The sequence below is a fragment of the Pelophylax lessonae genome (assembly GCF_965119305.1).
Source record: "Pelophylax lessonae genome assembly, chromosome: 6".
NCBI classification, from domain to species: domain Eukaryota; kingdom Metazoa; phylum Chordata; class Amphibia; order Anura; family Ranidae; genus Pelophylax; species Pelophylax lessonae.
The window spans coordinates 254,306,841-254,334,588 of NC_138773.1; the positions used below are offsets into that span (position 1 = coordinate 254,306,841).

General features: G+C 42.7%; 1 protein-coding gene across 1 annotated transcript in view; it reads right to left on the reverse strand.

The window, feature by feature from the left end:
* MYO3B (myosin IIIB) overlaps positions 1-27,748 on the reverse strand; it is a 597,729-nt gene that overhangs the window by 200,393 nt on the left and 369,588 nt on the right. Inside the window, exons 22-23 of the mRNA XM_082260313.1 lie at positions 26,272-26,360; positions 24,328-24,457 (exon numbers count right to left, since the gene is read on the reverse strand). Coding sequence (XP_082116439.1) covers positions 24,328-24,457; positions 26,272-26,360 — 219 coding nt within the window. The remainder of the gene's footprint in view (positions 1-24,327; positions 24,458-26,271; positions 26,361-27,748) is intronic.

Here is a 27,748-nt window from a genome sequence, read left to right on the forward strand (position 1 = left end):
ACTTGTGTATAGTGGTATATATACACACATACTTATATGTATTTTACACTTAGACATATATAGGTGTGATAGGAGCGGAGCCATATTAGTGTAAATTATTTCATTAGCGCAAGCATATATTTCTGATACTATCACACCTATATATACATACATGGGTGTGTATATATACCCCCTATACACAAGTTCAGATGTTTTGCCTGCCTCAAAAGACCCCAAAAAAATGCCCAAAAAAACGCTTGCTACTAAACCGGAAAGGTGTGAAAAGAGAGAAACCACTAACCTGTTCTATAAGTGACCTAATACAAACAATCTTTTTTTTATGGTTCTGGACATGCTACAGAGCTGAAACTTCACAGGTACACTTTTTTAGACCCTCCAGATACTAAATCCAAAGAATTTTTTTTTTTTTTTTAATTTTTTCAAAAATTGGCTCTCTATCAAAAATGACAATTTTTAAGAACTTTTTTTTGTGTGATTAATAGTCCCTGAGGTATGACCCAGAAGCCTAGGCACTTTTTAGGGGCATTTATTGGGTTTTAGGGCTTCAAAATTGTGTTTTTTGATTACCAAAGTTCGGGTCCTATTGATTACAATGGGGTTCTGAAATCCGGGCCGAACCACTATACACAAGTTCAGATGTTTTTCCTGCCTCCAAAGAACCCAAAATATGCCCAAAAAAACGCCTGCTACTAAACCGGCAAGGTGTGAAAAGCGAGAAGCCACTAACCTGTTCTTAACCCTGGATTAAGCAATTGTGGAAATAGGGCCTATATATGCTTAGACACTCCCACAACTATTAAAGAAAACGACTTTATAGGCATAGTTATGCAAAACGTAAACTTTGTACTTGCATGAGAAGAATATGGCACATCTAGTGCATGAAGTATTTCTCTGCAGGAAGAATAAAATGTGTATATATTGTTAAACTGCCCCTCCAATATATATTTAATTTAAATCCATTTTAATTAGAAGCATTTTTCAAATTCTTTGATGCAAATTACAGTTAGGGAGCTACCTGATGCACTGTATTCTTTATAGGGCCATGTCAGACATATCTCATTGCTACGAACTACTAATTCCAGGGATTAACAGTCATTTGTAGATAGCGACATAATTGCTATAGCCACTGGCGATTCATGACTAAGAAGTGATTTTTGGCAGGTACAGGTCAAACTCATGCTAGATGACTACATTAGCATTCACTGATACAAATTGCTCTCCTTCAATGATTTATAGTCATAGAGGTGAATGCACAGCAACTGTCACAGTGAGCTTGTCACTGACAAAAACACAGTACACACTGAACTGGACAAACTGAGTTACAAATCGGCATAAAATTAGTGGAAATAAAATGATACATGATAATTTAATTTGTGAGAAATCACTTAACCACTTCTGGAACGGAAGGTTTTACCCCCTAATGACCAGGCCGTTTTTTTCTGATACAGCACTGCGCTACTTTAACTGACAATTGTGCGGTCGTGCGATGCTGTACCCAAATAAAATTGGTGTCCTTTTTTCCCACAAATAGAGCTTTCTTTTGGTGGCATTTGATCACCTCTGTTGTTTTTATTTTTTGCGTTATAAACAAAAAAAGGAGCAACAATTCTGAAAAAAAAAAAAAAAACAATATTTTTTACTTTCTGCTATAAAACATAGCCAAAAAAAAATTAAAAAAATCTAAAAATCTATTCTGCCACATATTTTTTGGTAAAAACATAATCCCAATTAGTGTATATTGATTGGTTTACGTAAACATTATCACGTCTAAAAACTAGGGGATAGATTTAGATTTTTTTTTATTTTATTATTTTTTACTAGTAATGGCGGCGATCATCGATTTTTAGCGGGACTGCGACATTGTGGCAGACAGATCCGAAAACCTCACTGACACTCCTGACACTTTTGAGGGGACCAGTGACATTACTACAGTAATCAGCGCTAAAATATGCACTGTTACTGTACTAATTACACTGGCAGGGAAGGGGTTAACACCAGGGACAATCAAAGGGTTAAGTGTGTCCCTAGGGGGTGCTTGATAACTGTGTGGGGGATGGACTCCCTAGACAAACACAGAATAGCAGGAACACTGGATCCCTGTGTTCATCTGTGACAGGACGGTGGTCTACCTTGTTTACATCAAGTCCGTCGGATCCGCTGATTGGCTCTCCCTCTGGCCAATCGGGGCACATGCGTCCCCACTGGCTATTGCGCAATAGAGCCGACCTGCCACCGTATATGTGCGGCGGCTGGTCGGCAAGTGGTTAAAGTGGTTGTATACCTCAGACATGAAATATTAACAAAGCACACCCCTCTGTAGTGTATACTTGTTTCAATAAGGAGCACTAAGTTTCATTTCTGTCTGCTTTGCTCCTCTGTTAGCTGCACAAATCACTTCTGACAAGTGTTCCTGACACCAAGAGAAAAAAGAGACAGGGCAGGGAGCTCCAACACACAGCTTGTGATTAAAGCCTCATCTCTTTTCTTGTGTTCTGCGTGAAGGGGGTGTGTCTCTTCCGTCCAATCAGTTCTCAGAGCTCTCCTCAAAGAGCTCTGCAATGTGTAACTGCAGCTTTCCACCCCCTATTTTCTGACAGCTCAGACAAGCATTATAAATCCTGGACTTTGAATGGATGTAGAGAAGAAAATACAGCAGATAAACAGGTACAACTCTATAGGAGGATTTGTTATACAGTACCTCTCTATATCACCTGAGAACAGTCACTTCATTGGGTATATCTAAGGGTTTACAATTACTTTAAAAGAGACTCCACTTTCATTTTAAATATAAATTCAGCTAGTGAAATTACTACACAATTACTAAAACATTACACATTGTTTAATATTATTAAAATGTACCTTTTCATTTCAATCTGTAGCTGCCTGTGAATTTCTTAAACCGTTTTACAAATTCAATGCCATATTGCAACCTGGAGGTGTTTTGTACACCATTGTACACCGTTGGTGTATAGAAAGCCTCCAGAAATGTAATTTCTTGCTTCTGTGATTGACTCACTGATTCTCCCATTTACATTAAGCTACAAGTCAGGTTTTAGGCATACCCTGCAAAAGGGATCTCATTTTTTGGTGAAATACTCCCTAAGGCTTCATTCACACTTGTATAACTCCAAAGTTGTGTAGACTTTGGAGTGCAACTTTGGATGGGTGCAACTTGGATACAACTTTGGCTTTGACCAGTTATAATGGACAACTGTTGCAAACAAGTTGCATTGCATAACATTCAGGTACGACTTTCATGCAACTTCTGAAGTTAACATTGAAGTCTATGGCCCCCGAGTTGCAAGAAAGTCAGATCAAAGTAGTGCATGAACTACTTTGAAGTTGCTGCAAAGTTAAGTCGAGCATATATGAATAGTTATAATTGAAAAACATTGAGGAACAACTTATCATGCAACTTTGATGTCCAAAGTTGCATACCACGTTGCACAAGTGTGAATGGAGACAGGGCCGGCCCTACATTGGGTCACTTTGAGAGGGGCAGCAAATTGACACCCAGGTTTTTGTGTCATCAATTTGCTGCGCATTAGGGGCAGCATTTCCCTATCTCATACTGCCTCCTGTAGTGCAAACTGAGGAGTATGAGCGTCTCCTCCTGAGAACATCCCTCGCGTGATCGTGGTGTGCGCAATGACGTCAGACATCAGCGCACTCCATCTCACGCAGGGCAGGCTGGACCTTTCTAGGGCGGTGGATGCGGCAGACACAGTAGTCACTGGAGGACCGAGGACAGATAGTGGGTGTTTGATGGACTGGTCCGGTGGTGAGTTATGGAAGAAGATAAAAGTATATATAATATTTTCTAAATGTTATATTTATATATAGTAATGGATGTGGGGGCCTTTTGGTGGGCGTGAATTTTTTTTTTTTGGGGGGGGGGCAGCATTTCATTCTTGGATCCGGGCAGCACAAATTGTTGGGCCAGCCCTGAATGGAGCCTTAGGGCTCTTTCACACGGCCGCTCTGAATTTCTTCTTCCGCTGCAGCACTTTTTTTTTTTTTTTCACGGACACGGATGACATTTGTGTCATCCGCTCCGTATGTCCGCATATCATCCCATCCATTTGCGGATGATATACGGACATAATGCATGTCTATGGGGATTGCGGATGTCAGTGGATGACACTGCTGACATCCGATTTTGCATCCGTTCCGTTTTTTTAACGGAAGAAAAATAGGGTTCTGTTCCATTCCAAAAAACGGAACAGAACTGAAAGGACACAAATCGCATGTCAGCGGATGGTCATCCACTGACATCCGCAATCCCATTGACATGCATTATGTCCGTATATCACCCGCAAACGGACGGGGTGATATACGGACATATGGAACGCCCGTGTGAAAGAGCCCTTAGCGTTATCTATTTCTAAAGGAATTCACACCCTGCAACTCTTAATATCAGAACACTAAGCATGCACTGGGTGAGTATAATGAACACTGACTCCCATTCAGGAATCAGACTAGAAAGGGCTTCAGAACAGAAAAAGGTAGGAATCTGCAACAAAGTTTGTGCATTGTGCACAGATCATCCAGGGGTTTGTTTTATTGCCAACAAAAGTAGAGTTATAATTTTTTTGAAAAAGAGGATTGCTGCAAATAAATCACACATATGATAGTTTCACCAAATCTAGCTTCTGTTTAACACAATGCAGAAAAGAGTAAAATTGTTTCTAATGTAAGCTCACAATGGTCTTAACATTTGGTTGATGCATTAACAAACACACAAGCAATAAAAATGTAGTCTGTGCCCTCCTACAGTATTACAGTGAACCCGCATGTGCCTTAAGTTATCACAGCATGTCAGTCATACTGAAAAACAAACATAGCAGAAGCTGCAAATATAATATACAAATCACAACCTGCATCTAATGGGTTAAATGCAGAGTATATAAAGTCTTCAGCAAAGCATTCTGTGTCACTGGATTCCCGAACATACACAAAGCTTTTCTGTCTAAAAAGCGATTTTTACAGCTCACTGTGTCTGATACCCAACTGCAGGCAGCTAATGATTTTTCCCATTTCTAGGGAGTATGCGCATGGCGTTCAGCAGCCGAGTGTAGAACTGCAAGAGAAGCTCTTTCTGGAGACATGTAACTCAGAAATAAAACATTTCTGATAAATGGTGAGCATGCCGAAAGCTCTCTATAGACTACAAAATCTGGAAGTGGAGACTTTGTACTAATTCTAACAGGGTTCAAAAGAAGTACTCTATGTAACCAGAAAAAACTTGGATATACCCAGAAATATCAGAGAAAACTAGACCCTTTGCCCCTTGTGCTTGGCTACCAGGTAGCATCCAACCTCTATAATATGCAGTATGTATACAATATAACACCTGCTCCAGGTTGGTTCATTTATAGTCAGAGTAGACTTATAACTTATCCCCACCTTATATGCATTGTGGATTGCAAGATCCTCACCGGACTCCAGGGCTGATATTGCATAGGATATTATGTATGTGGGAGGGTCACCTTGGCCCTGCACACGGGGCTTCCTTTTTGGTGCAAATCTTGCTCATCAATGCCCGCTACCAGGCGAAGACTGAGGTCATGTGCAAAATCTAACATTAAGGCAGTTCCCCGACTTAGAGATGAGCCTTCACTATGTGCAGCATAAATACAGTTCAGCTGAAAGGTACTGTCCTGTGTCACTACACACTGTAACTTGTATGTCACCTTAGGAAGGACGTGCTAAGCCTGGGCCAACCCCACCAGCCCAGTGTACTTCTGTTATCTCACTCCTAGTAACAGAATGAGGTCCCGCCGTGCACAAAGCATGGACCTTATGTGTGCACTCTTTAACTCCTTATTTTCTGTACCTCGTGACCAGGCCATAGATCTACGTAACATGGGTTGAGGTCTGGTTGCTATTGGATACCGACCACTAAGGAAGGAACTAGAGGATTGACCTCTCACTTTACCTGGTACCACACCTAACTACTGGTTGATTGGTGTCTTGAACTTGTGCTTGGATACTGCTTGGATACTTTTAGCAACTGAGCTTCTCTTCCTTGCCTTGCAGAGTTAACCCTTTGTAGTGGTGTTACTTCGTATCCCGTAGTGCTTCACAGACAAAATGTCTCACTTTCAACATTTGATATGTAATCTATATTATATTGTGAATAAAACATAAGTTTATGAGAGTTGTAAATTAGTCCATTCCTTTTTTGCTCACAATTTGTACAGTGTCCCAACTTTTTTGGAATCGTGTTTGTAGAAATAGGCATGACAGGACCTCTTTATTGTGAGATCTGGGGTCAAAAAGACCTCAGACCTCACAAGCACACTAAAAAAAGAAAAAAAAGAAGAAAAAAGTGTTGAAAAAAAAATCGGGCCTTTAAACTGGTTGCTAGTGTAGCAGGATTCCTAGCCATTATGCTGGATGTGGGTCCGCCTGGGTTACCGCTAACAACAACAGCACATTTAAGCATGTTCTCCAAGTGTGAGCACTGAGACAATGACCAGTCCAGTATCTTTGGGTTTTTGTATTTATTGAGAACTTGGACGGGAGAAGGGAATGAGTGGGATACTCCTTTGGCTCAACTATGCACAATTTGTAGGGGACAAATGAAAAATGCCTGTTGGCGCTGACTTGACGCTGGCTTGATGCCGGTCAACGCCGGTTAACACTGGCCTGCTGCCTGTTAACACTGAACTGACTTTTGACCACTCCCTTGTGTCTCAAAGTCCTTTTGAAGCTCCCTTTGGCACTCCTTACTGAGGTAGCTACTTGTATCACTGCTGCACTGCTGAACACTTCAGGGCCCACACCGGCACCCTCTTTCTCACACTTATCTTCAGGGCTTAGACACTGGCACCCCCTTTCTATGCCTCCTCTACTGGTTAGCTGGCTCCCGGATCCCTCTGACCTTCTGGAGTGGTCTCCTATCCTACGCAGACCCCTGGGCAGTTTACAGTACTCACGACACTGCTTTCCTGGAAACTTCTGCCCAGCAGCTCCACTCGGTCCACAGCACACTGGATCCCTCTCTGCAGCTCAGCTCAACCTTCCATCCTCTAGGCTGACTGCCAAGGACACTTTCCTCACGCTGACATGAGGAGAGACAGTCGTCACCCTCCTCCTGGGACTCTGCTTCCCGCCAAAGACGCTCTGTCATGTGCTCCCCTCAGACTTATACCTCATCCCAGGATGCTTTGCGGCAGGTTCCGCCCACTGGGACTGATTTAAGCCCTGGTGTGCTATTGGTTAGGTTCCCTCCACTGTCCAACAAGAGCCCTTATTGGATACAGTGGGGAGACTCTCCAATCTCAACAGACACACCTAGAAACATAGACGTGACAGCCTAGCTGAACAAGCAGGCCCCCCTGATAAGCAGGCAGGGCCTCCCTTATAGTTTTCCTAGCACCTACCTAGGGGGGTGCTACACTAGGCAATGACGTTTGCCGTCGCTCCGGTCCTCCAAGACCATAGAGTCGAGTGAGAGCCATCTGGCCCTCACTCGACTTCCTGTCTCAGAGGATCCGGGACTGGATCGTTTTCCCCGCCGCACCGTAAGGGTGATCCCTTAGTGAATCCACCGCTGGGATCACCCTTATGTGAAAGCCGATCGCCCGGCCATTTTTGCAAATACCGGGGTTATGGCAGCTATCTGCTGCCATAACCCCGGTATTTAGCGTCAAAGGACTGACGTAAAACTGCGGCGGGCGGTCGGTAAGTGGTTAAGATATGACAGGACCATCATGCATCCCTTGGAATAACTTCAGACCAGGCTCAGAACGGTTATTGTAACTTTACTGCACAAGTTTCAGCATAACAGTTCAATATGAATAATGTCCTTCTCCCTAATCTAACTACTGTAGTGTGACTGCCAAGGCATACCTCCATGAGGTGATAGTCAATCTTGGCATTCTCCATGGCTTAGATATCTTCCAAAAATCCAGATGCCTTTAGCGGACTGCAGACACTAGCAGTGCCAGTACCACGAGCCTTGAGCGGGAACCGAACCAACCAAAGACTAGCAACACCTGGACCTCAGCCCTCCCCTTTTTATAGCACAGTTGGGCTGGCTGGGACCACAATACCTGGGAACTAAACCTCACAGACTTAGCCCCTTCCTCCAGCCTGGGCCAGCTGCTAACTCACTAAAACCAACATATTTATAACCTGCCTACATGTACACAATGTACACAACATATTTACAACCTGCCTACATGTACACAATGGAAATCAGAGGAATTAAGTATCTCCAGAAGTGGTCAACTAAGTAAATATAGGGGACCTCAAGTATGGCCCATGACTGATCAGAGGTTTAAAGAGGTTTAAAGTGAGAAGGTTTTTTATCTTAATGCATTCTATGCATTAAGATAAAAAGCCTTCTGTGTGCAGCTGCCCCCCTCAGCCCCCTAATACTTACCTGAGCCCATCTCGTTCCAGCGATGTCCACAAATGTCTTAACCATCCGGGGCTCTCCCTCCTGATTGGCTGAGTCACAGCAGTGGTGCCATTAGCTCCTGCTGCTGTCAATCAAACTCAGTTAGCCAATGAGGAGAGAGAGGGGGCGGGGTCAAACCAGGCTTCGTGTCTGAATGGATAAACTGAGCTGCGGCTTGGCTCGGGTGCCCCCATAGCAAGCTGCTTGCTGTGGGGACACCGGACAGGAAGGAGGGGCCAGGAGCTCTAGCCAAGGACTGGAGAAGAGGAGGATCTGGGCTGCTCTGTGCACAACCAACTTCACAGAGGAGGTAAAAATAACATCTTTGTTATTTTAATAGAAAAAAAAACGAGACTTTACAATCACTTTAAAACTTTGTAAATATTATTTATTAGGATGGCAATGAGATCATAAAATGAAAGCATTCTACCTTTATTTTTGATAAATCACTGTCTTTATTTTAAGTGTAGTATTTTTCTCGCTCAGCTCCTTCCCTTACACCTGGACCTCAGCCTTCCCCCTTTTTATAGCACAGTTGGACTGGCTGGGACCAAAAAAGCTGGGGACTGAATTCCACAGACTTAACCCCTTCCAGCCTGGGCCAGCAGCTAAATCACTAAAATCAACATATTTACAACCTGCCTGTAAGAACACAATGGAAATCAGAGGAATTAAGCATCTTCTATCATCTAGAAGTGGTCAACTAAGTAAATAAAGGGGACCTCAAGTATGGCACATGAATGTCCAGAGGTTTAAAACTTTGCAAATATTATTTATTAGGATGGCATGGGGAAGAATAAAATAAAAGCATTCTACCTTTATTTTTGGTGAACCGCTGACTTTTTTTTTAGAGTGTTTTAGTTCTCTCACTCAGCTCCTTCCTAGACTGACTAATTGTCTGGTTGGCTAAAGTTAAAATTTAAATTTAGGAGAGCTTTTTTTCTTCATTGCATTACATCCTGACACTCTGAGGAAAGAATAATCTGTTTTTGTAAATTGTTAATGTAACGTTAAGAAACAACAAGCTCGGTTTGACAGAAAAAATTAGCATAACAGCGACAGTTTCATAGGTTTGTGATCATTAAAATTTCTAATGTCACTGCGTTCACTAAAGTTTGACACTCAGGCAGTAAAAGCAAATATCATCCAGAGCATCCAATATATTTGTTGAGACCTGAGAATTAAAGGGAAGAGGGACTTTTTAATTTAAATATAAATTACTTATTAGATTTGATTCATTTATTTTTGTATCATTTTTTTCCCTAGGCACCCCTGCAGCAACTTATAATAGTGATTTATTGCTTGCTGTTATCAGAAATAGGCAAGGAAGGTCTTGATCAGCTCTTTCACTATCTAAATGTAAAAAAAAGGGGTAACATTAGGAGTGGTTTTTCCTAAGCATAGTGTCCAGACACTACTTGGAATGCCACAATAAGAAGGCCACTGGGACATCGATTATTGGCATTTATAAGTTCACCGCCAATTGGAGAGGTAGCAACGTCAGGCGTGAGATCTCGAGGAGAGAAACTCATTGGATTTACGATCTGAGGTTCTACACTCCCCATGGACTTAATGTGGACTGGGGCGTCAACTGCTATATCAACAACAATTAATTTGGAGTGGTTGTAGTCCCAGCCCTTCTGCCTATGTTGTTTATTTCATCATTATGACGTTGAGATTTTTTATTATTTTATCATTTTGTTTCTAATTTGGGGGTGGACATGGATTATTGCAACATTGTCCATTTCCATTTTAGGCCTATAGATGGATAGGCCTTGTGGGTCTATTTATGATTTTATATAAATTCCATGTGTTTTGGATTGGAGCTCCATGAAGGGTAATTTCCTTTGCCAGTATGTTGATCGCATGTCCTTTGTGCATGTCTTATAACCTCTTATATGAGTAGACCCATGTCGTTTTAACTGCCATGTAATTTACTTAACAGTGTATGGTTTTAGACTTTTTATTTTTTATATATTCCGGTTGGATGGAGTATTTATCGTTTGCTGCTATAATGATCGTTTTATATATAATTTTTGTAATCAGGATTTATCGCTAATGTAATTGTATTCAGCAAGGACTATTCTGTTCTGGCCGCTAGGCGGTTTTGTTTCCATTCTCCCACTAAGCGCTTTCTGGTCCTTGTTACTATACACTTCCTGGTAGCTACGGTGGAGCGCAAGCTTACTGAGTTACATTTTGTACTTCCAGGATCTGTCTGGTTTGTCTCAGGATGAGATCATTTCTGGGTGTAGGACTATTTACAGCGTGCTGGCGGATGCCGGCCACGCTTTTGAAAACGTCTGTGATGACTAAACGCATCAGACACACAAGACGCACGCAAGCACGCACCAGCCATGGCCATCTTTTTGACACATGTTTGTGTATCATTGCTGACATGTGAGTAGCACTTCTTTTATATTCAATAAAGTCATTACATACTACGCAATTGGAGTTCCTTTTCTTCTTTGGAGGTATACATCAGATTGCTGATGATTGGTGGAGCTTAAGAGGGGGATATATTCTATAATCATCGACTGTAATTGGAGATGGGGAAGAGCTGGAGGACCCCCTCATATACGCTTCTATGACAACTGCACCATACCACTCACCTGTTTGACCGTTCATTCGTTTGAGGGTCCACTCACTCTGGTAAGGGTTTTGTTTAGGTGGAGCACAGCGGTGGAATCTTGATTTAACCCTGGGAGCTGGACCTCTCCTTATACCTTCTGCTTTTGACACCAATCTATTGAATGACTTTTTGTCCGGCCAGCGGCCACGGTCCTGTGACTCAGGCATATTTTATTCCATTTTCCATTTTATATGGCCTCATTATTGGGGATGTTTTATTTTGTATACACTTACTAACAGCTACATTGTGATGACATGTTAATGTGTTATTTGAGCTATTAGTGCACTCAGTGTTTACAGGATTTTGGCACTGCACTTTTCTGTTTTTTTATTCACAAAATAAATGTGCAAGCTGGAGTGAAAGGAGGTGCTGCTGATTATGTCATATCACTTACCCCCTAAACAGGAAACAGATGTGTTGTATTTATGCTGTGCTGCTACAGAGGACTCCATGGCAGGTTAGAAAACTATGGAGCTGATCATTTCAGCTTCTGGGCTTAGTGCTGGACTGTGGCACCAAAGCCTCCTGTAATTGTTGGGACTGTGTGTGGTCCTCTGTGTTCCAGACCTGAACTGAGGGCAATAGATAAGGAGGTACCACCAGTCCTCCTTTACGGGGCCCGGGACAGCAGAGGGGCCCAGGCAGCAAGGTAAATTCAATGTGGGCAGGGACAATGATTGGCGTGGCTGGGGGGGGGGTTAATTACTGAAACTGATCCCTGTATGACTCTCTGTGCAGCAGCTAAAAGCTGGCTTCTTCTCTGCTCCCTCTTACTGACTTTCAACTTCTGCAGAGAGAGCCATACAGGGGATCGGTTCCAGTAATTGCCCCCCCCCCCCCAACCACACTGATTAAACTCCCTGTGCACCATAAGTTTCCACCTGCCAGGCCTCCCTGTGAGCCTCCCTTCTCTTCTTACTGCCGGCAGGTGCAAGCAAACAATAGGATTCTTCAGGATGGAGAGAGGGGGAAGAGTCCAGTAAATATGTGATATTTACCAACCCCTTCCTATCCTGAATGAACACAATGAGTGATCGGTACCAATCACTCACTGGGCTAATTTGTAACTGAAGTATAGTAAACTGTATTTATTTGAGTGGGCGCCCTGTCAGGTTGGCTGTATGGGGCCCGGTGGCTTCTTACAGCAGCCCTGATCATGTCAGTAGACGACACCATGGTAGTACACATTAAATTCATATAGGTTCTATTTGAAATAAATGTTGACTGGCATGGGCAAAAAAATTAACAAAAATCTGCTTTTGTTCATGTATCAAGTCCTGTAGAAGTCCTATGCCAGTCAAGAAGTATCAACAGGCTTGTCATTTGATTTATATGTTTAATAAAAAATAACATGCACAAAAAATACAATTGTAGCACTGCCCCCTAGAGGACTGCTGAGTATTACACTTTAAGGATTCCCCTGGGTTACCCATAGCAACTGATTGCAAAAACGTATCACTATAAGTAATTGGCTCAGTCAATGATCAGTCCAGGGGATGTTGTTTTGTGGTTTTATTTGGAACTGGGATAGGAGAAGGGGTGAGTGGGATTCTCCAACTAGTAACAATTCACAGTATTGAGGAAAACTGACTTGAGGATGCGGCAAGGCTGCTGCTTCACTCTGCCACTGGAATGAAGATAGAATAAATGTTCCTGCTTGTAATTATCTTCAGGGTTCTAACTTGGCACACCTTTTCTCTCTCACTGTGTACTGACCCCCGTCCACAGACTCTACACTCTGGATTGGTCCCCTTCCTGGACAGAACCCCGGGCAAGTTCCTCTGTACTCACGGACATTGTTTTTCCAGAGTCATCGTTGCCCTCTACTCCACCAGTCAGCTTCTCCTGGACCTCTGGATTCAGCCACACACTCTGGTTCACTAGGCCGACCGCCTGTGACCACCATCCACTGCTGCAGAAGAGGAGATAGCCGTCACCTTCCTTCTGGGACCTGGCTTCCCGCCCAAAGACCCCCTGCCTCATGTGCTTCTGGCTTTTATATCCTATCCTATAATGCATCACTCTTGATGCCAAACCCATGGGATGCTATCAAAGCCTGTGTGTCATTTGCTGGGTTTCCTCCACTGTCCAACGTACCGCTCTATTGGATACAGTGGGGACACTCCCTCAGCCCACATGAATCACACATTTAACACATGGAGCAGGCCTAACTAGCAGATCCAGCTCCCTGATAACCAGAGAGCACAAATGCTTTGCCTACTGCTTTCCTTTTAAGCAGAGAAAGCCAAAACTACAGCTGCTACCTAGCACCTGACTAGGAGGGTGCTACACAATATTTTTGAGTCAGGTCAAAATCTAATGTAGAAGGAACCAAAACATATATTCTATATTTTGTAGATATTCTGGCAGTTCCTGTTCATAGTATACATATGTGTGTTGTGTTTACATTAAAACCAATTAAGCAGATTTGTTATAATAAAGCCTGAAGCTTTTTACTATATATTTATATAGACACATAGATTGAATATGTATTTGTGTTTTGATATTGCTGGAAAATGAGAGAAACACTTCTGCTGTGTGCTGTGCTCATCACTGGCTCATCTTGCCACTTGGTTAAATTCCCACAAAAATAAAAAGAGTTGCAGATGGTCAGACGGCAGGGTGTTATTTTACGGCCGATAGTATAAGAAGAGTGGAGAATGTGAGCATGAAAAGCAATGTTCCATAGCACTACATGATCATCACTAGTGCTTGGCAACAAAAACAACTGGCAAAGTGACCCCACACACTCTTTTATCCATTTTGCTTGGTGAAGTCAGCAGATAAAAATATGCTGAATATTTTAATGTGGCCACGTGCCTTAAAGCAGACTTGAACTTGAGAAAAATATTGTAAACCAAAAGCAATGCTGTATGGTGGTAACCGTAAAGAACATACAAGAAGCATTACTACAAACTATTTCCAATCATTGCTACAGCCACCCCGCCCCTCCCCCACCAAAACACCCAGATGCTTCCCCTCCCAATCCTATAATGTAGAAATGGTCTTTAGAACAGCGGTGGTCAACTTTCTAAATATGAGGGGGCGGGGGGGGTGGGTGGACTCAAGTGCAGCCCCTGACATTCCCAGGGGGACGCAATAAAAGCCAGTGAATAGTGATTATCAGAGACAGCGGACACACAAAAGAACATGGCCAAGGACTATGGGCATGGGAAAAGAAATGGTCAGAGATTGTGGATATAATACAGGAGATGGTCCAAGTATGCGGACATGATGCAAAAGATGGTCAGAGAGAGCAGATATAATACAAGAGATGATCAGAGATTGCAGACATGACACAAGAGATGGTTGGAGACTGTGGACATGATACAAGCAGGGCCGCCATCGGGGGGGCAGCCCATAAGAATGGTTGACTTGCATAAAGCTGGAAAGGGTTATAAAAGTATCTCCAAAAGCCTTGCTGTTCATCAGTCCACAGTAAGACAAATTGTCTATAAATGGAGAAAGTTCAGCACCGCTGCTACTCTCCCTAGGAGTGGCCGTCCTGTAAAGATGACTGCAAGAGCACAGCGCAGACTGCTCAATGAGGTGAAGAAGAATCCAAGAGTGTCAGCTAAAGACTTACAAAAGTCATTAGCAAATGCTAACATCCCTGTTAGTGAATCTACAATACGTAAAACACTAAACAAGAATGAATTTCATGGGAGGATACCACAGAGGAAGCCACTGCTTTCCAAACAAAACATTGCTGCACGTTTACAGTTTGCAGTTTAGAGCACCTGGATGTTCCACAGCAGTACTGGCAAAATATTCTGTGGACAGATGAAACCAAAGTTGAGTTGTTTTGAAGAAACACACAACACTATGTGTGGCGAAAAAGAGGCACAGCACCCCAACATCAAAATCTCATCCCAACTGTGAAGTATGGTGGTGGGGGGCTGGGGGCATCATGGTTTGCGGCTGCTTTGCTGCGTCAGGGCCTGGACAGATTGCTATCATCAAAGGAAAAATGAATTCCCAAGTTTATCAAGACATTTTGCAGGAGAACTTAAGGTCATCTGTCTACCAGCTGAAGCTCAACAGAAGATGGGTTTTGCAACAGGACAATGACCCAAAGCATAGAAGTAAATCAACAACAGAATGGCTTAAACAGAAGAAAATACGCCTTCTGAAGTGGCCCAGTCAGAGTCCTGACCTCCACCCGATTGAGATGCTGTGGCATGACCTCAAGAAAGCGATTCACACCAGACATCCCAAGAATATTTCTGAACTGAAACAGTTCTGTAAAGAGGAATGGTCAAGCATTACTCCTGACCATTGTGCACGTCTGATCTGCAACTACAGGAAACGTTTGGTTGAAGTTATTGCTGCCAAAGGAGGTTCAACCAGTTATTAAATCCAAGGGTTCACATACTTTTTCCACCTGCACTGTGAAGGTTTACATGGTGTGTTCAATAAAAACATGGCAACATTTCATTCCTTGTGTGTTATTAGTTTAAGCACACTGTGATTGTCTATTGTTGTGACTTAGATGATGATCAGATCACATTTTATGACCAATTTGTGCAGAAATCCATATCATTCCAAAGGGTTCACATACTTTTTCTTGCAGCTGTATATAAAAATCTTTTTACCAAAAGGAAAAAAAAAACTGTAACTGCTTAAAACGTGTTAGCTGAGGTTTGGCTTCAGTTTGTTAGTTTATCTAAATCTGCTAGAACATTTTACGCTCCTCTCCCCCCAGATTAACAATGCTGCTGTCCAAAGGTCATCATCCAGAGTAGAAACAGTCTAATACAGGAGGTGTGTTACTGGCCAGATCACAAGGTGAAAAATGAGTTTTAAGAGCCTAAGAATGAAAACTAATGCAGCCACCACATCTAACGGCAGGTAAGCCACAATACATTACATTTTTGATTTTCAGTTTAATACCTCGTTAATACTTAAATTACATATATTAACCCCATACATTTACCAGAATAAAATATTTTTGGCTACAGTGGGTCTTTAATGCATAAGCTGTCTACAAACTCTCCGTAAACTTCTCAGTTAAATATTCCTTATATTAAAATATATTGGATATTTGATGGGTGCTTGGAGTGTAAAATCTTTTACCTGTGCCATGCTAATTTTTTTTTCTTTTTTTAATTTCTATTCGGTATGTGTTATACAACTGTGCTGCTCTGCTTCCTCTAGAAAATGTTAATCCTCTGTACAAAGAAATGAATTTATTTCTATTATATTGTAATTTAAATGTGACACCAGCTACAGATTGGTTGTAATAGGAATGTCAGTGAATTATTCTGCACAAGGTCATTGGAACAGCCTTGATAATAAGCAATGGACCAGTCATATAGTTATATAATTGTATGAGAAAGTTAGCTCTACAACTAAGAGGAATAGGGGACATTTGGAAACAATCTGACAATATTGCCACAAAGAAAAAGAAGAATAATGGTCTCTCAATCCAAATTCTCCAGTCTGCCCAATAAAATTTGTACATAGCCAATCATTTTTGGATAGGGTTAGACCTCATACAGCCCAACCTCCAAGCCCATCTAGAGTCAAAGATACACTATATTACCAAAAGTATTGGGACTGCCTTTACACGCACATGAACTATAATGGCTTCCCAGTCGTAGTCCAAAGGGTTCAATATTGAGTTGGCCCACCCTTTACAGCTATAGCATCTTTAACTCTTCTGGGGAGGTTGTCCACAAGGTTTAGGAGTGTGTCTATGGAAATGTTTGACAATTCTTCCAGAAGCGCATTTGTGAGGTCAGGCACTGATGTTAGAGGAGAAGGCCTGGCTCGCAATCTCTGATCTTATTCATCCCAAAGGTTTTCTATAGGGTTGAGGTCAGGACTTTGTGCAGGCCAGTCAAGTTCCTCCACCCCAAACTCGCTCATTCATATTTTTAAGGCATTTGCTTTGTACACTGGTCCAAATAATTTGGTAAAGGGGGGATTATGGTGTGGAGTTATTTTTCAGGGGTTGGGCTTGGCCCCTTAGTTCCAGTGAAGGGAACTCTTAAGGTGTCCGCATACCAAGACATTTTGGACAATTTCATCCTTCCAACTTTGTGGGAACAGTTTGGGGATGGCCCCTTCCTGTTCCAACATGACTGCTCACCAGTGTACAAAGCAAGGCCATGCACATGACTTTATTAAAGACAAGGTCCTATAAAGGCAGTTAAATGTTCCCTACATCTGGTTCACCTGGTGCCAAACATTCACTTAAGGAAACACTGCAGGCAAACAGTTAAATACACAGATAAAATGAATATAAGGAAGGGGCTTCTGAAGACATACTGTAGGACGAAATGCGTTTGATGGAGTTAGCGCACTGATGTCATCAATTAGGAATGGCCAACAGCGTTCCTTGTGAGTCCAAACGTCAGCTTTTGTATTTTATGTGGCTGGTTCCAATAAATGGTACCAGGCTTTATCACGCTACAGGAGATAAACTTTGTGTATTTCAGTATTTCTTTTGAATATGAGAGTACCTGAAATACTTATCAATTAGGAACAGTGGAAGACTGAGATTCAGAAAGTTTGGACACTGTGGGTAAAAGTCAGGATCTACAACCGTATAATTATATTTCCAATGCTGCATTTTATATTTTTATTGTACATATATCAATGGTTTTTGTCAGCTGTGTATATCCAGGGGCTTACAAGATGGTAAAATGCTGGTATTTACAATACTTGCATTTAAAAAAAACATTTTATGATATACTAATGGCCATAGAGCTACATTCATTTGTTTCTTTACCCACTTGTGGACCCCTCACCCGCAATGTACTGTGGATAGGCGGCCCACACAGGCAAAGTGACACACCCATATGTCACTGCCTATTTCCGGGTTTAGGGCACGTGCATAGGGGAGCCTGTACATAACAGGAGCCTGTCCTGCCTGTCCCAATGATTCATGGCTGAAACCTGCTGATCAGCTGTGTACAACTATAGCCCAGAGCTCTGTGTTGACAATCAATTCCCATTCCCATTTTCCAATTTCCAGTCCAATTCCCAAAACCCATTGCCAGCCAGTGTCATTGGCACAGTGGCAGTGTATAGTATTATCAATATTCACTGTATTAATTGTCACTGGTGAGGATCCCGCCCCTGATCGTCAGCGGGGAAGCCAATGCATGGGTCAGGCGGCTTCGATTGCCGCCTGGCACCCGCGATTGCTCCCCGCAGAGAAAGAAGGACCGTCCTTCTCCCTGGAATGATCACAGAGCTCATGTGATCCTTCTATATAGGATTACATGTCTCTGTGGTCATCTCAGAAGCAACGCCCCCCACAGTTAGAATCACTCCCCTAGGGTCACATTTAACCTCTTGATCACCTATACTGTTAACCCCTTTCCTGCCAGTGTCATTATTACAGTAACAGTACATATTTTTAGCACTGATTACTGTAGTAATGTCACTGGTACCCCCAAAAGTGTCAAAAATGTCAGTTAGGGGTCCGATCTGTCCACCGCAATGTCGCAGTCCCACAAAAAATCGCAGATCGCCGCCATTACTAGTAAAAAAAAAAAAAATTACATAAATCTTTCCCGTAGTTAGTAGACGCGATAACTTTTGCACAAACCAATCAAAATACGCTTATTGCAATTTTTTTTACCAAAAATATGTAGCAGAAAACAAATTGGCCTAAAATGTTAAAAAAATTAGATTTTTTAAATTTTTTGGGGGGGAATGTTATATATCAGAAAGTGAAAACTATTGTTTTTTTTTTTTTTCAAAATTGTTGCTATTTTTTTGTTCATAACGCAAAAAATAAAAAGAAAGCTCTATTTGTGGGAAAAAAAGGACGTAAATTTCATTTGGGTACAGCGTCACACGACAGTGCAATTGTCCGTTAAAATAACGCAGTATGAATCGCAAAATAGGGCTTGGTCATTAAGGGGGCAAATCCTTCCGGATAAGTGAATACCATCGTTTTTAACCACTATAACTTTCACGCAAATCAATCAATATACACTTATTATGTAGCAGAATACATTTTGGCCAAAATTTATAAGGACATATATTTTTTTTTTTATTGGATATTTTTTGTAGTAGTAAACAAAAAAAATATATATATTTTCTTTTCTAAATTGTTTGTCCTTTTTCATTTATATCGCAAAAAATAAAAAACCCAGTGGTGATTAAATACAACTCAAAGAAAGCTCTATTTGGGTACAGAGTTGCATGACCATACAATTACCAGTTAAAATAGTACAGTGCAAATAGCAAAAAAGGGGGTAAAACCTTCCAGAGCTGAAATGGTTAATATGTTCCTGGAGTTTAGGGAACTGAAATAAGAAATGACTATTTCTCATGTTCCCATATAACAAGTACTGTAATAGTTATAAAAATCTTTTCCCCTTGAGTTCCAAAACACACCATACCTAATAGATTCCCTCAGAAACTGAACTGCATAAGTATTCTTGACTAGGGACGAGCTTCGAGTTTGAGTCGAATGTAAGTTTGACTCAGACATTGGGCGTTCGTATGTTCGCTGAACACACGAACAAATGGGGCTGTTTGCGGGAAGTTCGCCCGCTTCCGCACCCGAAAGATAGAGAAATAAAAAACACGCTCCTGCCTCTTGAGACGCCACCGGCATTATGAGCTGCTGGAGCTGTGACAGCTCTTTTATAGGAAAGGGGAGGGGACAGTAATTTATTCACTGCACCTGAGCAGTGCATTATGGGGTGCTCATGAGGTCAGATTCTTATAAAAGAGCTGTCAAACTCAAACAGCTCATTACGCGGGAGGCGTCTTGAGAAGAAGGAGCTTCTTTTTTTTTTTTATATTTTTCGGGTGCGGCGGGCGACGATGGATTTACATCGGGGGACACTATTTTTTTATTTTTTAATACAGGACTTATCAAAAACTGGCTTTTGTTTTTATTTTTTTTGTACACTTTTTTGGTGACTGGGTAGGGGTACGATGTACCCGATATCCATTCACATAGGGGGGAGGCCAGGATCTGGGGGCACCCTTGTTAAAGGGGGCTTCCAGATTCCGACAAGCCCCCCACCCGCAGACCCCCACAACCACAGCCCAGGGTTGTTGGGAAGAGACCCTTGTCGCCATCAACATGAGGGTGTTTTGGGGGGCACCCCAAAGCACCCTCCCCATGTTGAGGGCAAGTGGCCTGGTATGGTTGATGAGGGGGGCGCTCACTCGTTAACAAACCCCCCCCCCCCTTATTCTGTCCAGCCAGGCTGCATGCTTGGATAAGGATCTGGTATGGATTTTGGGGGGGGGGCCCACGCCATTTTTTTTTTCATTTTTTTTATCTGTATTGGAGGAAGCCGACCCGCGAGCAAGTTTAAATGACATTTTTTTCCTTTAGTAGTTTCAGTATTGCTGCAACAGGCTACATACATCGCACAAATGCACCACTTTACAGGCACATTAACGGGGACCGCCCAGGCATGAAGGACTTTTTCATTTTTATTGTTTCACTTTAAGCATCATTAAAATCACTGCTCCTGTAAAAACGGTTATTTAAAAAAAAAAAAATTTGCATTGGTACATGTCCCCCAGGGCAATACCCGGGTCCCTATATACTTTTTTTGGGCAATAACTTGCAGTTAAGACTTTAAAATGAGGACTTTTGGTTTTTCATGTTCGTGTCCCATAGACTTCAATGGAGTTTAGTGGCTGATCCGGGGGGGGGGGGGGGGGCCAGCATCACTATGCTCTGGGATGGTTGGTCGGTAAGCCCAGATTGCGCGATCCCGACCCGCCATCCCCGAGCGCTGCGGTCTGTGAGGAGGAGCCGCCGCATTTTAGAGGAAGCCGCTACTTCCTCTATAGTTCCGGCTCCTGTCAAAGGCGGAGTGATACACAATGCACTCCGCCTGTGACAGGAGCCGTACAGGAAGGAAGCGGCGGCTCTGCTCTCTCCTCCAGCCGCCTACTTTGAGCGCCGCTCCTGTCCCAACAGTGCCACAAATGCCAGCAGCAGTACCACAAATGCCAGCAGTGCCAGCACTACCAGAAATGCCAGCAGTGCCAGCACTACCAGAAATGCCAGCAGTACCACAAGTGCCAGCAGTACCACAAATGCCAGCAGTGCCACAAATGCCAGCAGTGCCAGCAGTACCACAATTGCCAGCAGTACCACAAATGCCAGCAGTGCCAAAAATGCCAGCAGTACCAGAAATGCCAGCAGTACCAGCAATGCCAGCATTACCAGAAGTGCCAGCAGTACCAGAAATGGCAGCAGTACCAGAAATGCCAGCAGTGCCAGCAGTATCAGAAATGCCAGCAGTACCAGAAATGACAGAAGCACCAGAAGTGCCAGCAGTACCAGAAATGCCAGCAGGGCCAGCAGTACCAGAAATGCCAGCAGTACCAGAAATGCCAGCAGGCCAGCAGTGCCAGCAGTGCCAGCGAGAAGTACCAACAGTACCAGCAGTGCCAGCAAGCTGTGCCAGCAAGCAGTACCAGCAGTACCAACAAGCAGTACCAACAGTACCAGCAAGCAGTACCAGTCAGCAGTTTCAGTCATCAGTACCAGTCAGCAGTACCCGCCATCAGTACCAGTACCCACCATCATTACCAGTCAGCAGTACCCGCCATCAGCACCCACATTAGTATCCACCATCAGTACTCATCAGCGGTACCAGTCAGCAGTACCCGCCATCAGCACCCGCATCAGTACCAGCCAGCAGTACCCACCATCAGTACCAGTCAGCAGTACCCACCATCAGCACTCGCATCAGTACCAGTGAGCAGTACCCACCAGCAGTACTAATGACATGACAAGTGACAAGCTGAACCTGGTGGCAAGTGACAAGCAGCATCTGGTGGCAGGTGACAGTGGCAAGTGACACGCTCAGGGCTCCCACTGATTCTGCATTATGGTGAGTTGAACTATTTCATTTTATATTACATTCTAATAATAGAAATAATGTGCTTCAATCATCCTGACACCATATCAAACATGGTGCCTTGATGATTGAAACGGCAACACCAGCCATTGTTCAGACAAATTGCCCACGTAAAACCGCACTGCCCCTCCCGAGACTAGACTCTGGATCCGCCCCTGATGGAGTTCGTATGTTCTAACAAAATTTTCCCCTGTTTGCGGTGTTCTGGTGCGAACGGAACCGTGGGGATGTTCGGCTCATCACTAATCTTGACAATGAAAGTAAGGAAGACATTGCAAGCTAATGGCAAACATACCTGAGCTCACAGAACTGATAAATGTACCCCATTCTGTCTTAATATCATCCTGCAATTCCCTGTACAGCAGCACCCAGGCTGGCAAAGGAGAGGCAGTTCCCTGAGCCATTCAGGTTTCTACTAATAGTACAACACCTGTGAGCCTAGTACTGATCTTGCTTAGAGAAGGAAAGAACACAGAGATGACCACGGTAATGTGCAGCCACTCTCTCACTGTCCAATCACTAGACTAGGGGAAGTGACTAAGAAAGCAGAACGTCAGCAGACCCATCATAGAGTAGAATGCAATTATCTTTATTTCAGCAGTTATTATTTTCAGAAAGGGACCTAAGCAATGGCAGGCTCTGCGATTCTTCACAGGACAAATGTCTCATAAATCAGCCTTAAATTGCACTGCGGTGTTAAGGCACATAGTTAAAAGACAGGGGTTAGTACAGCTATTTCCTGAAATAGGTCTTGAAACCAAGACGGGTGCCTGGAAATTGGGGTTGTAAGGTAATCACTTTTCGGCCACAATTCAGGATGATGCAGGCTCTATTTGCGTCCATAGATCCCACTATGTTATGTCCCTGATTATAAAGTATCATACGTAAGCAATTTTAAAATGAGGTCAGCGCAGATGTGAAAAACAAAAGTGAGCATCACCACATAAAGCACATTTGTTACATACTGAACACAGAAGCACATGCTTATAAATGAGAAATGTGAACCACTTTGGCATACTGAATAGGAGTTTGTCAGTGCTGTCTGTAGACAAGAGGCCAATGGTGCCACCTTCAGGATACAACTCTAAACTGAAATTACGACACAGCTATTACATTGACATTCTCCTTCATTTCTATTTAGATGATATACCAGAATTTGTACTTTGCAGCAAGTAAAAAAAAAAAAAAGTTGCTTCCTGGAACATACATTGCATGTCACACAGAGTGAAACATACATGTGACATCCAGGGGTTGATTTACTTCAGTCCAATAGACTGAGCACTTTTCAAAGTGCCTTTGCACTCTGTAAGAGCAGTTGCTCCAGAGCTTTTTTCATTCAATCACTGGAAGTACAGAACTATTCCTGTCCATTCATTCTATGCTGCTGAGGCTGCAGAGAAGGAGATTGAGGGATGTCTCCTCAATCTCCTTTCTCTGTCTCAAAGGTGAAACATCAGAGGTCTGTTTAGACCCCCGATATTTCACCAAAGCCCTCCAATGGGGCTGGGCTCTCCCCCCCCCCCCAAAAAAAAAAATGAAAAAGAAAATAAATAAAATTGTAAAAATAAAAAAAAGCAAATTAAATAATATAGTAAAAATAAAAAAATAAATAAAACAACAAAAAGAAAAAACTAACGTTGTCCACTCTAAAGGTAGGCTAAGTTTATACTTTTATATTGACAGTTGTTCTATAATATTTTTCTAAGTTTTTCTTACTATTTAGTTAGACCTTAATTTCTTTAAAAAAAAAAAGGGTGCCGCACCCCAGTGATTTTTGATCTCTTTCATGTTGTTCAGGTAGATCTCCGCCTCTCAAAGGTTGCCCACCCCAGCTTCAGGGTATTCAAAAGAATTAGAGAGGTATGTCAAAATGTGGACAGTTTTCCCAAAATCTTTAGAATTACCCTCTCAATAAGTAAAGATGTCAAATAACTTTTTAGGCTCTCGGAATATCTTGGTGCACGATGGGAGCATATTGGCATAGTGGAAGCGGCAGGTGGTAGTGGGTGGCCTGCCGCTTGCTATGGGGGCACCCATGCAGGCTCAATCCCAAGCTGGGCTGTGTGCATTTATAGACACACGCAGCGCTCATGCATGATTTAAATAAGAGCACAGAGAAGCGAGGGAAGAACTGGAGCCAGGCACATGATTAATACAGGACTGTGTTAGGGGGGGAGGGGGGGCTAGGAGGACTGGTTTTGGAAGTTTTTTTTTTTTTTACCTTAATGCAGCGAATGCAGTGAAATAAAAAACCTTTTGCCTTTACAACCACTTTAATACAATTGCATGTAGCATGAAATGATTGCAATGAGGTAATTTACTATGAAACTTTATATTCACAGCTGCCTGTTTTCTATATATACTAGTGGATGTCAGAACTGGGGGTGCAGGGACACCTAAACAGAGGGGACTCAAAGAGATACCTGTTTTTGTCAGCGGACTTGAGAAGAGCTGCTGAAGAAGCTTATTTTCTGATGTCCTCAGCACAACCACAATATCAGCTGGCAGAGTGTCTCTGTTCTTCTCCAGAAATCCGCAGGCATCATACAGGACCTGTGACAGGAAGAATAAGGGTTACTGGTTATTTGTGCTCTCCCAAAACAGATATCAAATCAGGTAAATCATGTCATAAACATTATTTTTAATATTGACTTTAGGGGAAAAAAAACCCTTCTCTTCATACTGCTCAAAAAGAATGGGACTGGTTATCGAAATGCTGAGATTTGCCATCTCTGAATGTCTCAGGTATGGCAGTAGCCAGGCAATCTGCTTCTTCAACAAGGTGTTCTGTTAAAACAAACCTGTACCAAGAGAATATGGAGGCTGCCACCACTGACATCCCTATGAAATGCCAGATGCCTGGCTGTCATGCTTATCCAATGGCTATAATACTTTCTGGGTCACTGACCTGGCACAAGTATGCAGATCAGAATTTCTGACTTCACCACAACTTTATTTGCTTGTTTGTTTTAGTTCAGTGACTCAGAGTACAGAAATCAGAGAGAACCAAGCTTTAAGTATACTTAAAGTAGTTGTAAACCCTTACACATATCTAGTGAAGTGACTGGCCTCAGATGATACACAGAGATCAAACGAATCCTCCTACATAAGTTGTACCTGTTGATCTGCAGACCTCTCTCCTCTAAATCCATTCAAAGTCCAGGATTTGAAAGCTTGTCTGAGAGTTCAGAAAAAAGGGGGCGGATAGCTGAAGTTACACTCTGCAGAGCTCAGTGAGGAGAGGTCTGAGAGCTGATTGGAAGAAAGGGACACACCCCTCTTCACACAGCTCACAGGAACAGAGCTGAGGCTGTCAATCTGCTGGAGTTTCCTCCCCTGTCACCATTTTTCTCTTGGTGTCAGGAAAAATTGTTAGAAGTGATTCATGCTGCTAGCAGAGGAACAAAGCAGCAGACAGAAATTACACTTACTGCTTTTAACTGAGACAAGTACACACTACAGAGAGATATGCTTTGTTCATATTTCATGTCTGAAACTTTCAAACACGTTAAAAGTTGCTTAGACATAGCATCGCTTATAGTTCTCTCATAGGTTTCCTTTAGCGCTCATTTAGACCAATGCTTTTTGGTAACGTGCAGTAAAAACCCATCCAATGCAGCCTGATCAGTGCCCATCCAATGCAGCCTCACCAGTGACCATCCAATGCAGCCTCACCAGTGCATGCCTATCCAATGCAGCCTCACTAGTGCATGCCCATCCAATGCAGCTTCACCAGTGTGTGCCCATTTAATGCAGCCTGATCAGTGCCCATCCAGTGCAGCCTCACAAGTGCATGCCCATCCAATGCAGCCTGATCAGTGCCCATCCAATGCATCCTCACAAGTGCATGCCCATCCATTGCAGCCTGATCAGTGCCCAGTGCGTGCCCATCCAATGCAGTCTGCAATAAAGAGAGAGGAGAGCCGCTGGATTACACAGAGCAGGGATCTCTCGCTTATCCGGCGACCGCTGTCATACGAAGTCCTGCCTCCTGGACCGGCTCCTATGATAGACGTCACCAATGTGCTGTCTGTCATTGACAGAGGCTCCGAGGCAGCCTCGGCCTACAGTTAGTTGGAAGCCGCTGTGGCCGTTCCCCCGTCTCGACTTCCTTCCTCCCCAGCAAAAAATAAATAAATTGTCAGGGGGCAGTGGGCCACATTGCCTGTGGTTCTGGGCCGCAGGTTGGACATGCCTGGTCTAAATACATACTTTGTAAGGGTGCAAGGTGTTGTTCTAAAATTGAAAGAAAAATGGTTACATCTTTTTAGCATTCCAATTAACCTCAGGATGTCAGGAACTAAAGTAGAGAAATAGTATTTATAATCATTAAAAAGTAATAAATATTCATATTAATGCAGATTTACCTTCCCAGCATAATGTTGGATACCAAAACAAAGCTCAACACATTTGGGCCTCCAAAAGTATTTGAATCTGAGATTGTCTTCAAATTTATCTGTGAAAACAAAATCATATTTTATTATTTGCTTTGCTTAAAAAAAGCTTGTGTTTATACTGAACAAAATTATAAACACAACACTTGATTTTGCCTCCATTTTTCATGAGCTGAACTTAAAGATCTAAGAAAACTGTGATTCATCCGTGAAGAGAACACCTCTCTAAAGTGCCAGACGCCATTGAATGTGAGCATTTTCCCACTCAAGTCGTATACGACGATGAACTGCAGTCAGGTGGAGACCCCGATGAGGACACCGAGCATGCATATGAGCTTCCCTGAGACGGTCTCTGACAGTTTGTGCAGAAATTCTTTGGTAATGCAAACAAATTTGTTGCAGCAGCTGTCCGGGTGGCTGGTCTCAGACGATCTTGGAGGTGAAGATGCTGGATGTGGAGGTCCTGGGCTGGTGTGGTTACACATGGTCTGCGGTTGTGAAGCTGGTTGGATGTACTGCCAAATTCTCTGAAACGCCTTTGGAGACAGCTTATGGTAGAGAAATGAACATTCAATTCACAGGCAACAGCTGTGGTGGACATTCCTGCAGTCAGCATGCCAATTGCATACTCCCTCAAAATTTGCGACATCTGTGGCATTGTGCTGTGTGATAAAACTGCACATTTTAGAGTGGCCTTTTATTGTGGCCAGCCTAAGGCACACCTGTGCAATAATCATGCTGTCTAATCAGAATCTTGATATACCACACCTGTGAGGTGGATGGATTATCTTGGCAAAGTAGAAGTGCTCACTAACACAGATTTGAACAGATTTGTGAACAATATTTGAGAGAAATAGGCCTTTTGTGTACATAGAAAAAGTCTTAGATCTTTGAGTTCAGCTCATGAAAAATGAGGGCAAAAACAAAAGTGTTGTGTTTATAATTTTGTTCAGTGTACATGGCTGGTTTGACACCTGTCACAATTTTCTAATATAGGTTCCAACATGACAATCAACTTGCAGAAGTGTCTCCATCTAATCTTTTTCTATTTTGTGTCTGGGTGACCTCCGTCCCTAGCTCCTTGCCGGTACCAGTGGGCACATTAGCTGTCACCAGAACAGGAGTCGCTCCTCTGAAAGATTTCACTTCACCTCCTGTTCCACTGACAACTTTAACATTTTGGAATCCTATCACCTTGTGTGTCAGTGACATTGGCCACCAGAACAATTATCTCCCAATTGGGGAAGCAGACAGCAATATAAACCTGACAGAGTCCAAGGCTCCCCTCCCCTATCCAAAACCAGAAAAAAAAGTTTTGGCTGTAGTTTCACTTTACCTAAGAACAGAAAATAAAAAATAGTTTATATTGTAACCTTGCTGCAAGCATAAATCCTGCACAAAACTTTACAACTTTCTTTTGTCTTGAATGAGCATTTTTCTTTCTTCCCTT